At 35.1% G+C, this 15,687-nt stretch overlaps 1 protein-coding gene and 1 long non-coding RNA gene across 14 annotated transcripts in view; one reads left to right on the top strand and one right to left on the bottom strand.

Moving 5' to 3' along the window:
* Positions 1–15,687, bottom strand: part of FRYL (FRY like transcription coactivator) — a 170,334-nt gene that overhangs the window by 76,051 nt on the left and 78,596 nt on the right. For all 13 annotated transcript variants that reach the window (XM_083835651.1, XM_083835662.1, XM_083835663.1 and 10 more), the window contains 8 exons: positions 15,220–15,273; positions 9,424–9,563; positions 8,860–8,956; positions 4,767–4,846; positions 4,229–4,309; positions 3,632–3,800; positions 2,872–2,964; positions 284–382 (listed from right to left, as the gene is read on the bottom strand). In XM_083835651.1, the coding sequence (XP_083691777.1) occupies positions 284–382; positions 2,872–2,964; positions 3,632–3,800; positions 4,229–4,309; positions 4,767–4,846; positions 8,860–8,956; positions 9,424–9,563; positions 15,220–15,273 (813 nt within the window). The remainder of the gene's footprint in view (positions 1–283; positions 383–2,871; positions 2,965–3,631; positions 3,801–4,228; positions 4,310–4,766; positions 4,847–8,859; positions 8,957–9,423; positions 9,564–15,219; positions 15,274–15,687) is intronic.
* On the top strand, positions 11,584–12,875 carry LOC310899378. Its single transcript, XR_014584251.1, has 2 exons — positions 11,584–12,317; positions 12,366–12,875. It is a non-coding gene; the product is annotated as an uncharacterized lncRNA (long non-coding RNA).

The raw sequence follows: 15,687 nt of genomic DNA, 5'->3' as shown, positions 1-15,687 counted from the left end.
TAGAAGAGACATTAGGTTAAATAACTATGCTAAAACCATCTAAAATAAGAACAAATATCTATTTCAAGACAACCTCACAAGTGGGATAACAGAGCACATGGCTTGCACAAAAAATAGATCAAAATTAGAGCAAAAGCAATATACACAGTGTGAATTGAACTGTACTTGAACTGAGGAGTTAAGATTTAAATGAATACAGCTGTTAGGTTTTCTTAAGATAATGCACTAGCTTAAAAGCCTAAGATGAGCAAAATGGAGAAGTTGAAATATTTCTTTAAAATACCAGCGAATGCTTCTTTCTTGAACTCAAGTCAAAGGTAGTCTGATAAAGCATCTCCACAAAATTTTTCAAACATGGCACATTCACTTCATTTTTAACAGCCTATTAAAAAAAATACACACATAAATTGGTTTAAAATTTCATGAAGAAGGCAGTAAAAATACACAGTAAGACATCCATGAATTTAAGAATGTTTAAAAGTTAAATTTCATGTTGGGTAAGTATTTGACTGTTATCTGTCTGAAATATAAACAGAAACGTAATGAATCATGTCATATACTACAACCACACAGGTGAAAAAGTAATTAAAAAAAACATAAACCACTATTTTTAAAATATGGTCTGCGTTCCATAAATAAAGAAAAGTAAGTAAAGTATATGTCACCAACTAAGAAATAAGAAGGGCACTGAAACCCTTAAAAAGTGTAATTTCATGTATTTCATAAATAATATCCGTAACTTTTTCACTGATCCCTTTTCCGCTGATACACTTTTCTTTTATATTCCCCAGTTCTGAAAGCTAGAAGCTTAAAGGAAAACAGATGTAGGATTTCCAGCTAATCAATAATATAAGTGGTCTTTCTTCAGCTTTCATAATAAATGGAAGAGATGCATACACTCCTATACCTTTTTAAATCAATCTGTCCTTCCATGCAAAATAGCCTTCCCTTCACAAACCACACAGCTACCTTCTTCATTAAACCCCTCCCTCCAAGTCCATTAGCATTGTCTCTGGATACCCCTGATAATCAATTTAAATGTAATTTTGAATGTAGTGCTTTATACAGTTTTGTTTTCCTAGAAGATATCTTTTTTAAAAGTATGCAAGGTGAAGAACATGCATTACAGCAGAAGCAATCATACTTCCCCTAATTTTTTATTTTTTGAAAAAAGAACCTGAAAGGTAAAACTGATTTTCCTATTTCCTTACTCTTTCCGATATAATTTAGTTTTTTATTATTGAAACAGGAGTTATTAAAACATATATCATGTCCATCTTTCTTAGAACACTAGAATATTCATGATACATACACATAAAAAATTGCATATAATATCTCTGTTATTTGTGAAAACCCAAAAAGGAAGAACTGAGAAAGTATTTATATTTGAACCCAATTCCTAAATGTCCCCAAACTATTACTCTTTTGCTATTCTTAAGCTCTATGTTGTTCTGTACCCCCTAGCTCCACATGAGAAATTAGTCAGTTGTTGCCACCATCACATTCCTGCTTTTGGATATAACCTTGGGCTTACAGACCAGCCTTATCATCCGCAGTGGAAAATATTCAGTCATCCATTACACCTGCAGGCTTCTAATCAGGTCATATTTTTAAAAATGCCTGAATGACTAAGCAAGAGAATGACAGTAAAGAAGCAATAGTGCTGAAACCCAATAGCTTACTCACTAAAGTGATTTTCTGTACCCAAGATACAGCAAATCCAGATTCAGTTCTTTCATCTTCTTCAAAAAAGATTCAAACTTGCATCCTACGTCTTCCAAGAGAATGACTAAACCTCTCAACTCTATTTCCATCCAGGATGGGGTTCTCAGCTTCTGTTTAAGAAGCTCCATTTGTATGGAGTGATTAAAGATTCAATGAGTCAGAAAGATTAAGAGTCCCTCACCAAATGCTTAAAGCACTGACTCAACCCATATTTGTAGGAAGTGATCCACCGATCGCCACAAACACACAAACATTCTGCACTGCTGATGAATGTCACAACCAAGCAGTTCCAATTCCCAAATGCTGCTTCTGCCTAATTAATGCATGTGCGTTTTTTACTATTTAAATTACGAATTTTTAAACTAATAATCGTACCTACCTAAATATGCTAACTACTTTTACTATTCACCCCCCACTCCACCTGCAAAGTAACTTTGGAATTCCAAGTGAAAAATACCATTTACTTCTTAACAGGACAGCTGATTTTTCTCTAGGACAGAGCAGAAATATGTCCAGGTGAAATCAAGACTTGACTCAATATACAGCTAATCTACCTCTCTGTGGTAATGCTTTAAAATGAATGACTGTATCCCTTCTAATCTTTTTCAGTAGTTCCAAAGTTAAGAAATCTAGAGAGAGAAATGTATCCCTGCAGCTCAAGACAAGACAGATATATTTGAAAGAGAAAGTAGAGGTCAGAGATATTCTCCTATACTAGTTTTTTTCTTCTTGAATAATAGTTCACACTCTCCCTGACTATAAAAACATTACATATCTCAGTTTATTCTAGAAGGACCTTACAGGTTTCAGCTAATAAAGAAAGTCAATGGGACTAAAATAAAATAATAACAAAAATTTTAAACACAGGGAACTCCTGTCTTTTAGAGCATTTAAAAGATTACATAGTGCTGTGGTGATTTATGGGGTCTAGAAAACAGTGTTAAAAGGTTCTGAAAAAAGTTGGGAAACTAATATGCAAATCATACTTACACATTTCCCTTCAAAAGGTTATGTAAGTGCTTGTAATTTGCTTAATAGCATTTTAAAACACGTAAAATACAATGTAATGGGTAATCATTGGAAGCAATTTTAACAATGAGAGTTTAACTGTAAGTGAGGGAAGCGGAAGGAGAAGAAAATACTTACAGCAGCCACAGGGATGAGAATTTCCACAAACAAACCAGCAAGTGCATGTTTTATATCTTTATCTTTTACTTCCAGGAAGTATTGAGCACATTCCTTTGTGATGAAGCATTAAAAAAAAGATTTAAAAAATAAGAAAGACTTAGAAATGTCACTGTACCATAAATACCCCTAACAGTATCACAGTAATTACTAGGTCAAATTTAAAAAATACAATGTGTTTTAGTTAGACTTATTTTCCTTGACAATAGCAATTTTACAAAACACTAGAAACTTTAAATAATTTTTCCCCAGGAATTAATTAAAAAAGGGGGGAGGGGGGGGGGGGGGGGGAGGAACATCTGAAATACCAGATGATAGGTTTTTTCCTACTAAAATTAAAAATATATATAATGCACGTTTTTCCTCAGATTATTCTCGTTTCCAAAAGTAAATGCTTATCTTATACTGAAATTATTAGAATGTAGTATTTTACATTTTTATATACTCATATTAATTTTCAACATGACAATGATACAAAGACACAAAGACAATTTTACAGGGAAATAAATATCCATACAGATGTACGCACACTCCACTATAGGAAACCGACGACTCCGTGCACAAACTAAAGTACCCATGCATGTGTTAGTCTTCTCAGGACTAATATAGATGTAAATATAATTTCATGTATTATGGTTTTGCCAAATTATTGGGACAACTGAGAATGGGTTCTCAACAACCAAAACAATGCTTATTTCAGTTTGCTATGATGTTCATTTACCTGCATGAACTGAAACGATGCTTCAAAATCCTCCACAGGATACATCTTTACCCGAAAAAACTTCATTCCCATAATCAAACTGATGATACTTTGTACTACATGGGGACTCTGTTCTTTTTGCCGCAGTTCTTTTAATTCGGTGACAAACTTTTTCCTAACAGCTTGAAACCTGAACAAGGGATATCAATAGCAATTAGTTGCATTTTTAGTTACTTTTACATTATGTCTTCAATTTTGAACTGATGTCTTTATGCTGTTAATGATAACGGCACCTACAGTAAACAAAACACAAGCAAGATGAACCCTGATATTTAAAAGCTAGGCATTTAAGAGTGTCTATGATGATTAGCACATTAGAATACACTTGTTAACAGAACAACTATTGACTGATAGCAAGCCTCCTTTCCCTGCACCTACAGACTTACAGCAAAGCAGTTCAGTTTTGTACTGAAGATTATTCCTTGATTTGTTCAAATTATTGTGTTGGAAAGTGAGGAGGACATGTCAGAGCACACTAAGTATTAGTTACTGGGGCCATTAATAAATGCTGCTGTATTAAATATTTCTTAAGTCTAGAGTCATTTTTCCTGAACTTACTTTGATTGAGCAAGAACTCCTGTCACTTCTGCATATAAGTCTGCAATAATATGCACATTCCCAGTGTTGGTTCCTGAATACCTGAAAGAAAAGAAAAAAAAAGGCCACAGGTGTCAAATATATCCTTGTTCTTCTAAACCCCAAGAGCGTTCACAAATACAAACAGAAAGGTAACATTCCATATCATGGAGCATAACCACAAAAACAATGAAAGTCAAGCACAAAATGCATGAGTAACATTTAAAAGGGTGCAAATTTGTTGAGCAGACATACACTGCATAGGAAGTTTACTATTGTTATCTAACCTCAGACCTCTTTTCTGTGTCTGGTTGGCTATGCAAACCATTCTACACAAAATAAACTCTATTATATTGAACACAGCTATGCTCTTTCAAGATATGTTTTCAGTTTTAAGACCACTGTTCTTCTACAGTATTATCATCAATGTGTTACATGGGAAGTAATCAAAGGAGAACAATCATCACAGTGAAGCACAGGCTGATAATACATACGTTTAAAGAATACAGATGAAACTTACCCTTCCTTATGTTTAAAGTGCTTAAAAGCCAAGTTTAGAACTTCATGTACTAAAGGATCTGGCACTGGATGAACAGGTATCTGAAATAAAAATATTATTTACAGGTATGTAAATATGCATATGTGTGTGTATGAAGTACATAAACAGTACCGCGTGTTGCCCTGTAGAAATATTTCCTACCCTTGCCAAAGGACAAATCCTCTGCTGGCATATAATGTCAATTTAATTCTGCAAGATATGAACATTTACACAACCTGAAGATCTAAAAATTTAAGCAATGCTACATATCGCCAAAAATATTGAATTTACTTGTATGTATTAATAGTCTCTTAAATTATTTTGCATGCTGGCTTTTAGTGACTAAATTCATAATGAAATAAACATCTAATAGTAATCTAAGCACTATGAGTTTGTTATTAAAATTTATCAGACTGTGTTAATATCTTGATCAGCATCTTTCCATACTTTCTACCTTGTGTGGTATTTATTACAGATTTATTACAATTATTACAGATTTAACATCAAAATGCAATTAATCACTTATAAAGGAAGACAAAACCAAAAAATAAGAATGCAGAAGAAGTGATCATGTCAATTTAACACTTTCTGCAAATATAAGTAGCACAAACATAAAAATCTTCCTAACACTAAGTAACAATTCGGTGACAAATTAAAAATCATGCATTGTTTAGAAGACCTTTTTAAAATGAGGTTCTTTTTAACACTACCGCTTTCCTCAGTTTCAAAATTAAACATTTGCCTAAAAATCAATTTTTTTTTAAAAAGCACTATAAATACATACATACATATAACTCTGAAGTCATAATATATATTTCTATATATAGAAATCTTATATTCTATATATATTATATGTTTTATATATTATACATATTTTATTATATATTATCATGTAATATAATATAAATAATATACAATATAATATTATAATATATAATATATAATAATTATATAGAATATAATATAATACATATTGTTATTATATATTGTAAAATAATTATTTTACTATTATAAATATATTTATATTTTATTCTATATATTTTATATTTTATATAATATTTCTGGATAGGCTGGAGCGATGGGCTGAGGCCAACTGTATGAGGTTCAACAAGGCCAAGTGCCGGGTCCTGCACCTGGGGCGCAACAACCCCAAGCAGAGCTACAGGCTGGGAGATGAGTGGCTGGAAAGCTGCCTGGCCGAGAAGGACCTGGGAGTATTGGTGGATAGTCGGCTGAATATGAGCCAGCAGTGTGCCCAGGTGGCCAAGAAGGCCAACAGCATCCTGGCCTGCATAAGAAGCAGTGTGGCCAGCAGGTCGAGGGAAGTGATTGTCCCCCTGTACTCGGCTCTGGTGAGGCCGCACCTCGAGTACTGTGTTCAGTTTTGGGCCCCTCGCTACAGGAAGGACATGGACGTGCTCGAGCGAGTCCAGAGAAGGGCGACCAAGCTGGTGAGGGGTCTGGAGAACAAGTCTTACGAGGAGCGGCTGAGGGAGCTGGGCTTGTTCAGCCTGGAGAAGAGGAGGCTCAGGGGCGACCTCATCGCTCTCTACAGTTACCTTAAAGCAGGCTGTAAAGAGGTGGGGGTTGGTCTGTTCTCCCACGTGCCTGGTGACAGGACGAGGGGGAATGGGCGAAAGTTGCGACAGGGGAGGTTTAGGTTGGATGTTAGGAAGAACTTCTTTACCGAAAGGGTTGTTAGGCACTGGAATAGGCTGCCCAGGGAAGTGGTTGAGTCACCATCCCTGGAGGTCTTTAAGAGACGTTTAGATGTAGAGCTTAGTGATATGGTTTAGTGGAAGACTTGTTAGTGTTAGGTCAGAGGTTGGACTCGGTGATCTTGGAGGTCTCTTCCAACCTAGACAATTCTGTGATTCTGTCATATACTTAAAATTTCAAAGCAATTGAGGTAGGGACTAGGACAATTACTGAATGTTACTGGTAAACAGTGATTAAGACTAACAAAAATATATCAGAAGAAAAAAATTACTGACTTGGCTACAGAAAATGAAGCACTTATTGCTTGGGAATTTCATACTCTCCTGTGTCAAGAAAGCTATTTATCCAAGAATTTCTGGTTACTGAAACAGGCTGTTTACATGCATATATAATACATAATACAATGAGTAATATATAGTCATTTAAATAAAAGATTTCTGTTCCTACACAGGTCATGTGTGTTGCCCTCTCTCCAGCTGTTCTGTGATTCTTACAGAAAAGGCTGGATCGTACGCTTTGCACCCCATAAATCCAGTTTCTAAGAATTAAACAATGATAGGGCTTCCGAGAAGACAGGAAGATGGATGGAATATGAATGTAAATACGTTTATTGACAAAAAGCCATCCTTTCCACATTTCTGACTGCCTAAAAGCAAATACTCATTACAAGCGGAACACACAAACCCTCCTTCAGATAATGCGTAAGACTGAACAGTTCTTCTACTTGGCGTAGCTAGGTTCAGTGGCCCATTGAAAGTCTTTCCCAAAGGAAAATATCCTTACCAGGGTCCTTAGAAAAACAAACTGGGGCAGGGCGGGTGGAAAACATCATATACCTCATCTAGAAGTACAGTCTGATATGATTTGTGAATGCATTTAAATGCAGAGAGAATCTTGTCCCTTAGCTTGCAGAGGGGTGGTCTGTGTTAAAAACTTTTGTGGAATTTAGAGATCAAACAAAATACATGATGACAACCCAGTCCATCAGCCATGAAGATGTCTGTTTGCTGGGTTTCTACAGATGATGAGGAAAGGGATTTAGACAAACAATTTCTCCAGCAGAAGAAACATGGCCAAAATCCAGAGACACTTCCACATTTAGAAGTTCAAGAACAGATACAAAGAATCCCTACTAAATGAAAGTAGACATCAAAACCACACCAGAGTATCTATTCAGTACTTCCTCCACTGTTTCAAAAGGTTGAAGAATGACCACTGAGGCAGTTGACTTCAGAAAAACCCTTGTCTAGAGTACAAGCATCAACAGCTCACCAAGCATTGCAGGAGTCACCACATCAGACCTATCTCAGACTCTCTTTAGGCCAAAACGTTGGCACTTCTCCTGAAATCTGCATCATTGGCAACACATTCTAAATAGAAAAACTGGTACCAGTTCAAAAAAGCAGCAGCTTGCCCATACAGTACTGCAATCCTAAACAACCAATTCCATTTCGCTTCTTATTCAGCAATGGTAGAATATTGAGGCTGGGAGAGAACGTCAACTAATTTATTTATTTTTTTCTGTAAAACATTAACACAATAGTTTGGTGATTTTAACACTGTTTTCTGGTTGCTTTGTTTGCAGTAGAGGAGTATCATGATGACTGGTGGGTTTCTCAGCGAAATGATCAGCAGCTCTAGACTGTGCTTTACTATTTTCATTTTCCTTGTACCACAAATAGGCCATACACAACTACATAAACACCCTACAAATGATTTGCAAACTAAACCATATACCTTTCTTTACTAAATACAGAAAACCATTTAATTTTCATATACCTGAAAAAAGTGTCTTTTTCATAAAAGACACAAAATATCTGACCAGACTTCCTGTTTCAAATACTTAAGTCTGCTACATCTTTCAAATATTTTTATATTAATATTTTTCTCCTCTCTATAAGAAAAAAGGCTGTTACTTGAAGCCAAACTCTACCCCTCTTGTGCATATACAAATGCAAATTTTATATTAACAGAACTTGTGCATATGGATACCATCTAGAGCTACATTAGCAAAAGGCAAAACAAAATTGCACACCCTTTCCAATTAAAAAAAAAAAAAAGCTGACATTTTAGTCTTGCCATTAAATGACTTCACAATGTATTTCAAAAATGTTTAAGTACACAAAAGGTGCCGAACATGAATAAAATGCTATTTTTACAGTTTTGTTTTTGTACTACATTAGCAGCTTTGGCTTAGTGGATCCAAGAACTGAGATAACGCAGTGCATAATTTGAGACTTACATATGCTTATCATATATATGCTCCAATTTTGTATATAACGCTTTAGAGGAGGTGACTAAAATTGACATAAAAAGCAAAAGATTAAAAGAAATATGCCAAAGCAAAAGAGCTTACCTGTTTTAGAACCTCTATTAAAACTAAACAAAAAATGAAATCTACAGCTAAGTCCCTCCTTTCAAGTAGATAGTCTCTTTCGCGTTGTTGGTCATCTCTAAAATAAGAAATCAAGAACACATGTATCATACACATGAATGAACACAAATATTACAGAGGTGACAACATATCTTCCATGCAATCACAGTTGCACATATATAAAAATGCTTAGAAAAACTATCGAGCTTGGTCCAGCACTAATATCTTGACCCCTCCCCTGAAAGGGTCTGCCAACAAACAAGTCAAAATGGAGACAAACTAGCTTGTTACCAGGGTCCAACTTCCTTCTTTATATCAACCAGACAAAACATTTGTATCAATCAAACAAAATCATTAAGTCACTTCATGCGTATCACCTGTGCAAGTTAAATACAGCACTTCAAAGAAACCCATCCTCTTCCTCCACGGATTTAGGTAATGACAGATCAAATGTATAATGCTTGTCAAAAAAGCACAAAGCACTTACATTTTCTTATAAGACACACAAAAATATATATATTTTTTTTTTGCTAGGAAAACTCTTACCCCTTTGATTTTGTGCTAGATCGAGGTCTGTACTCGTAAGATTCATCTTCTGTTCCATTTTGACGCCTGTACCAGTCAAACAAGGTGCGTAATAAGGAGGGGAGACAGTGCTCTGCTACTGAGCTCATAGAGCTTATCAACTGAAAAAAAGGAGAAAAGCAGTATAGCATGACAAAGCAATCAGATTTATATATTTAAACATACAATATATTTAAATTTAAAATATAGTTATAATCATACTTTCAGAGCGGTGTTTAACGTTGTTTTAAAAATAATATATTGTATAATTTTACAAATTAGCAACTTAATTTATCATTTTGATCTAGGAGAATTATCGTAAATATGACATGAAGTACTATGGCAAATTTAAGTAGTCAAGCTCATGGGGATTGCAAAACTCTAAATTTATACAAATATCCCAAATAAAAGCCATTGAGGGAAAAAAAATAACTAAAAAAAAGCGCAACAGATATTTTAGGATGTTCCTGAATGCTTCAATCTGTATTTCTGAAGCATGCCTACCTTTACATTATGACAGATAAAAGATAAACCTCCTAAATTGAGCAAGTATGTAACCTTGAAAACACGCTTCTTTGGTAATAATACAAATAAAACCAGCTTTTATTATTATTAGATATTCTAATCCACTGTTACTATACATTTGACTGTCCAGATCTCATTTTCAGCCTAATTCCCCTATCTACTGTCCTCTTTCAGAAAAGGGGGTATGAATTACAGACTTCGTTGAAACGGTGTCAACAGAACTCGTTACAGAAGAAAGACTTTAACATGGTATGAAACTTAAATTCTCTATACTTTCTTTAACTTAAAACTAACCGAACTCATCTATGCTTGGAGGGAAGAAGAATGACTAGAGAAAGACAGCATAAAACAGCATAAAACCCCTGTCAGGAGGCAGCGTGGAGCTAGTCAGTCACCATACCTGTGGCTAGAAAACAAGAATTACCACATTGCTCATAAACGCCACATATTGATTTCTTGCATCTTTCAGATGAAAGATTTCAATAAAAGCCATCCTCATGCTGTAACTTATCTGTTACTCGCTATTCATTACTCCAGAAAAGTAAGGTAATGCCAATGTCATCATTTCTTTGTCTTTATTTAAGGGATCCTGCTTTTTTGGGTTTAAGGAAGACATGGGGAGAGGTTAACCATAACAAAACCTTAGAAGAATCTTTCAACTATTGGAAAACTTTATTCAACCTGTTTAACCAACTATTCAGGTCACAACAATTAAGTAGTATTCTTGACTTTTTGAAAAATCCCTGAATAATACAAACAAGGATAGAGACCTTCCTCAAAATAAATAAAATTATATTATTACTCTGAAGTTTATAAAACATTACATCCCAGTACACAGTACAATCTACACATAATGCAAATCTGAAGAGGAACTAGGTTTTATAAAGAATCTGGTTAGATTAATGAAAGTATTTTTAAAATTATTATTTTGTCTGTCATTAGGACACTCAATAAAAAAGGATTCAGTGGAAAAATGAAGCATGCAGGAGGGGAACTCTCTTTGAGCTAACTGCACAAAAAAAGATGAAGGCATTTATTGTAGAAAACACAAAACAACACGAAGTCCAGTTAATACGGAAAAGAAAAAGAAACTAGACAGACTGTGCAGGCTTGCTTGTTGCCTTGCATCTCAGAGCAAGGGCTAAATTTTGAGAATAGCTTCATTCTTACACTAGTCTATGTTGAAATCTTTACAACATGCTTTGGAAACCAAGTATTTGGAAACCAAGCCTGTTCCTTGCACACCGGTATCCATACAAAAGAAACAGCCAGTTAACCAACCAACATACATCAGAGACTTCTAGAAATGGACACTGAAAAAAAAAATTATCTCAATTTTACCACAGTAAAGTTATTGTGGTCTGAAATGCAGTAGTGCGTGATGAAATGGAACGTACAAGTCAAGATGTTGCTCAAGAGAATTTTCTGACAGGGAAGATGTCTGAAAAAAAGTTTCTTGGAAAAATAACAATAGTGCTTTGGCAACAGAAAACTTATGAAGAGGGAGAGAAGAGGAAAGAAAAGCTATGAGCAAATTTGAGACTCTTGTGAGCCACTATTAAAACTATCATCCTTCAGTAATAGTAAGAGGAAGCAGCATCCTTCAGTAGGGAAAAAAGAACTCAAAAGACTAATTTGTATTGATGATGCTTAGAAAACTCTTCACCAAGGTTACATTAGGAAGAAATACATCTTTGCATCAGCCTGGGATACTTAAAAACCTCTGTTGAGCCTACTAGCACTCTCTAATCATGAGAAGAAATTACAAGTTAAAAGCATTAAGATAGATAGATAGGAAAAAATATTCAGAAAGCAAAAAGAAAGAACCTTCCTCATGAGTTCCTAAACTGAAGGTATTAGTCTCAGCATAAAGCCATCAACATATCTGGTAATCAGAATGAAAGCTAGGGATAAGCTCTTTCTGAGGAAGGGGTTATGCATGTATCATCAACCATGACAATATAAAATGTATTTTTCTTTTGTTTGACGTGGGAATCATAATATTTTTTGCCTTCAGAATGTACCGTCCATTTCCATTCCCCAAATAATTTTAACACTGGCAAAATACATTAATTACTCTTTCTCTAAATACAGAAAGTTCTTTCTCTCTAAAAATAACAGGAATGTATTAACTAAGTTGCCCAGGGCTATGTTCAGTGCTTAATGCAGCAACCTCACACATAACAGGCCAGGAACAGATTCAGTGAACACCCAAGGTACCCTGTGCTGCCAATGTAAAATTTCCCCACAAAGCACTTCTATTCCCCAGCTCTCCCTCTGAGCTCATGGGCTTGTCAGTATAAGAAAAAGAAGAAAGCTGCATTTGAAACTTTGCCAAACTTATTCCTTAGGTCTTCCTACATAGCTGCATTTGAAACTTTGCCAAACTTATTCCTTAGGTCTTCCTACATGTTTTCACAGTATAATAATGCTAAAACCATTCATAAAAGCTCCAACAGTTGCAGAGTTTACATCATCTATGGAAACAAGCTGTTATCATCTGCTTAAAAAATTGCCATTGATAAAATGCTAACCCAAGAAACTGGATGGGACTGGACACCAGTCATCGTGACGTGTGCTTGCATTCCCCAGAATGAAACAACAAAGTGCACTCCAGCCTTAAAGGCCGCAACACATTGCTAAGAGCTGCACTTTACATATCCACCAGCACACTGAGAGGTAAGGAGAAAGAGAGATGCAAAGTTATAGCAGAGATGGGCCCAAATTCCAGCTATGTACAAAGTCCTTAAAACATTCCACTTGTGCCTGATCACAAACAAGCCTGAACTCAAGAGACACATCTACTTTCAGTAAAGTCACTGAAATGGCCAATATTTGCTTCTGTGTGATCACAAAGTTTCTGGTGTCTTAGGACAAGAGTAGGAAATTGCCAAGTATGATTCCAACAACAAACGAAGAAAAATACAAGCTATTTCAGTTTCAAGCTGTACAAGCAAAAATATTTTAAGAAATGCAATATATGCTCTGTAAAAATTCCTCTCCAGTAGCTTCTTGATGCACCAGGAATAATCAAGCATTAAAGTGCTACGATTTTTAACAGTTCAGAAGCTTACCAAATAAAAATTTTCTTCTTATTTTCCAAAGTTTAATACCTTTAAGCCAAATCTAGATTTTTTTGTTTCAATTAAAACCTTAATGACAAATAAAATAATTGTACTATTTGAAAATGAAAAAATATTGATTTTGCACAGCAGGCTCTAATAGCAGCCCTCTTGTTCTGGTTATACTTCCAATTGAAACAAATTTCAGCTAATTAAACAGCTAATTTACTTTTTCATGATAGGGAGAGGCAACACAACCCACCTTCCTTTTCCATCCCTCTGGTCTTCACCTACTGAGCTTAAAGAATGACTTAACTAGATCTCCTGCTCCCAGAGTCCCTCTCGTGTTTCAGCCGCTCCCTTTTTATTAACACCCTACAACACTTGCTAGCTCAGTACCGTATTGGTAGAGCGAAAGCAGAGACTCCCATTTCCTAAACTCCAAAGATCTCTGGAGGAACAAGGTGGCTCAGCAACAGCTCTGGCTTCTCTGCTTTGTGTCACTGGATACTACGGCCATTCTAGATCCTCCTCTCATGTATTTTGCCACTCCCTCTTCACTTTTCTGTCTTCCATACTGCAAACTACTGATCTGAATACAAGTTTTACATACCCAGCAACAAACAGAGAAAGTCTTAATTTGTCAAACTATGTTCAAAATTATCTATCAAAATTCACCTTCCCTATCATTGCAAGGATGCCATTCCAGTCTGATTCTCTCAAGATGTTTTTCAGTACCATTAAAATTCAGATCTTGATGAACCCAAATTAGATTATAAATATTGACAGAACAAAATAAGAACTCAAATACATATATAAAAAACAAATTTCATTATTTTTAAAGTACTACATTTTCAGAGAAAATGTTTATTTCTATATTACAAATTTTCAGAAATTACATGCTTTATTATTTTTTAATTCTCTGCATTCAGCTTACTTGTAGAACCTATACATAGTTTAATATATGAATACTAGTGATTAACAAAAAAAAAAAATCCTTAACTGGGAAAGAATTCTAGGGGGAAAGTTAGTAGAAAAAATTAGTAATACTACTGATTTACGGATTTCCTTAGATCATCCCTATCATTCAGATTATTTTGCTCTTGGTTAGCTTCAAAACAAAATACTGAAGCTACCAAAGAACTTATGTCACATCTCCCCTAAGCCATTTTCCTTGCTTGTGAGTTAGCTTTAATTTAAAAGATAATGGCCTTGTAGCACTTTGGATCAGAAAGCATTAAAAGGATAAGCGAGATGGGGCAGGGGGGAGGTGTCTGGAAAATAAAATTATATATCAAATGTCATGTGCTAATATCTGTTTTCTCTTAAGGTAAGATAAAAAAGAAAGAGGTGCATGGATAGCTCTTAATTGAAAGACAGGGACAGATCCATACACTGCAATATCTAATAACTGTAACAGAGCAATAATGGAAAGTTTAAAAAAAATTGAGTAGGAGAAGATATGGACAGAATATTAACCTTCATAAAGTAAGAGGCTACTCAGTAACGGCTAAGGATAGGAACAGGCAAATAATGGGGCACCATCTGAGTGCTGCCACTCCTTTGCAAGGAAGTGGTTAAAGGACAAAAAGATGCCTGTATTAAGAAACAATTAGAAATACAGACAATAAACATGAATAAATTGAGCAAAGAGTTATTCCAAGTACAGTTCAGTTACTGTAAGTGAAACATAATAGCCTTAGAGTGAGACTACACTCAAAAAAAGAAGTAACATCCTGAACCTGCCTTAAGCCTTCTGCTATAGAATTAAAAGGCATTCAGTAACTGCCACATTACTGAAATTAACTTTATTTGCTTGTAAAAGCAGAATACCCAAACACCAAAATATTAAGTGATACAGGCTGAGGTTACACAAAGCCTGTAACAGGAATAGAAATAAACATAGTCTTTTCGTTCCTTACCATATTTCAGCAGCATTCCTCCAGCAGCTTTCACTGCCACCTTCAAATAATTTATCTAATCTTCTAGTTTCTTACTATCATATTTTGCAGTGGAAAATAAAGTCCCTTTTTTATTATTAAATTTTTAACAACATTCAAAGTCTAAGTCTTTTAAAGCTGATTCAGGCACCCTAATGGTTATATTCTAAGCCACCACAACAGAGGTTATGCTACATAAAAAGAGGCCATCTTAATCCAATACAAAATGCCTTCAATTACATGCCTCCTACCTGATCAAACTGAAGATCTTCACCTCTTTGAAGAGATCTGGACAAGAGCTTTTCCTGGAGAAAAGAAGTAAAAAGAAATATGAATCTCATTATGCAATCAATGAGAAAGACTCCTTCTTTCTCAGTTATATTACAGAACAAAGAAATAAAATAATAATATTTAATGTGAATACTTGCATTATTTTTCAGCTAGAACCATTTCTGAAGATATAAAGTATACTCACAAAATAGAAAAACACAGATCTAAAATTAATTTGGTAGCATAATAGTAAAATGACCTAACGACCATCAAACAGAAAATCTTAAACAACTCTCCCAAACAGCTGGGCCTAAAGAATTGTGCTCAATGAAGACAGCTGGCAATGTGTGCCATGCTGGACTTAGAAGGAAAGCCATTCCCTTCTGAATTAGGGAGCAGTGTTGGACTGAACAACTGCTCGGTCCATTTCCAATCTGCTCTTTTCCCTG

This window comes from Anser anser, assembly GCF_964211835.1.
Source record: "Anser anser genome assembly, chromosome: 4".
NCBI classification, from domain to species: Eukaryota; Metazoa; Chordata; class Aves; order Anseriformes; family Anatidae; genus Anser; species Anser anser.
The sequence above is the reverse complement of the archived record's forward strand: the minus strand, read 5'-3'. Positions and strand labels throughout refer to the sequence as shown.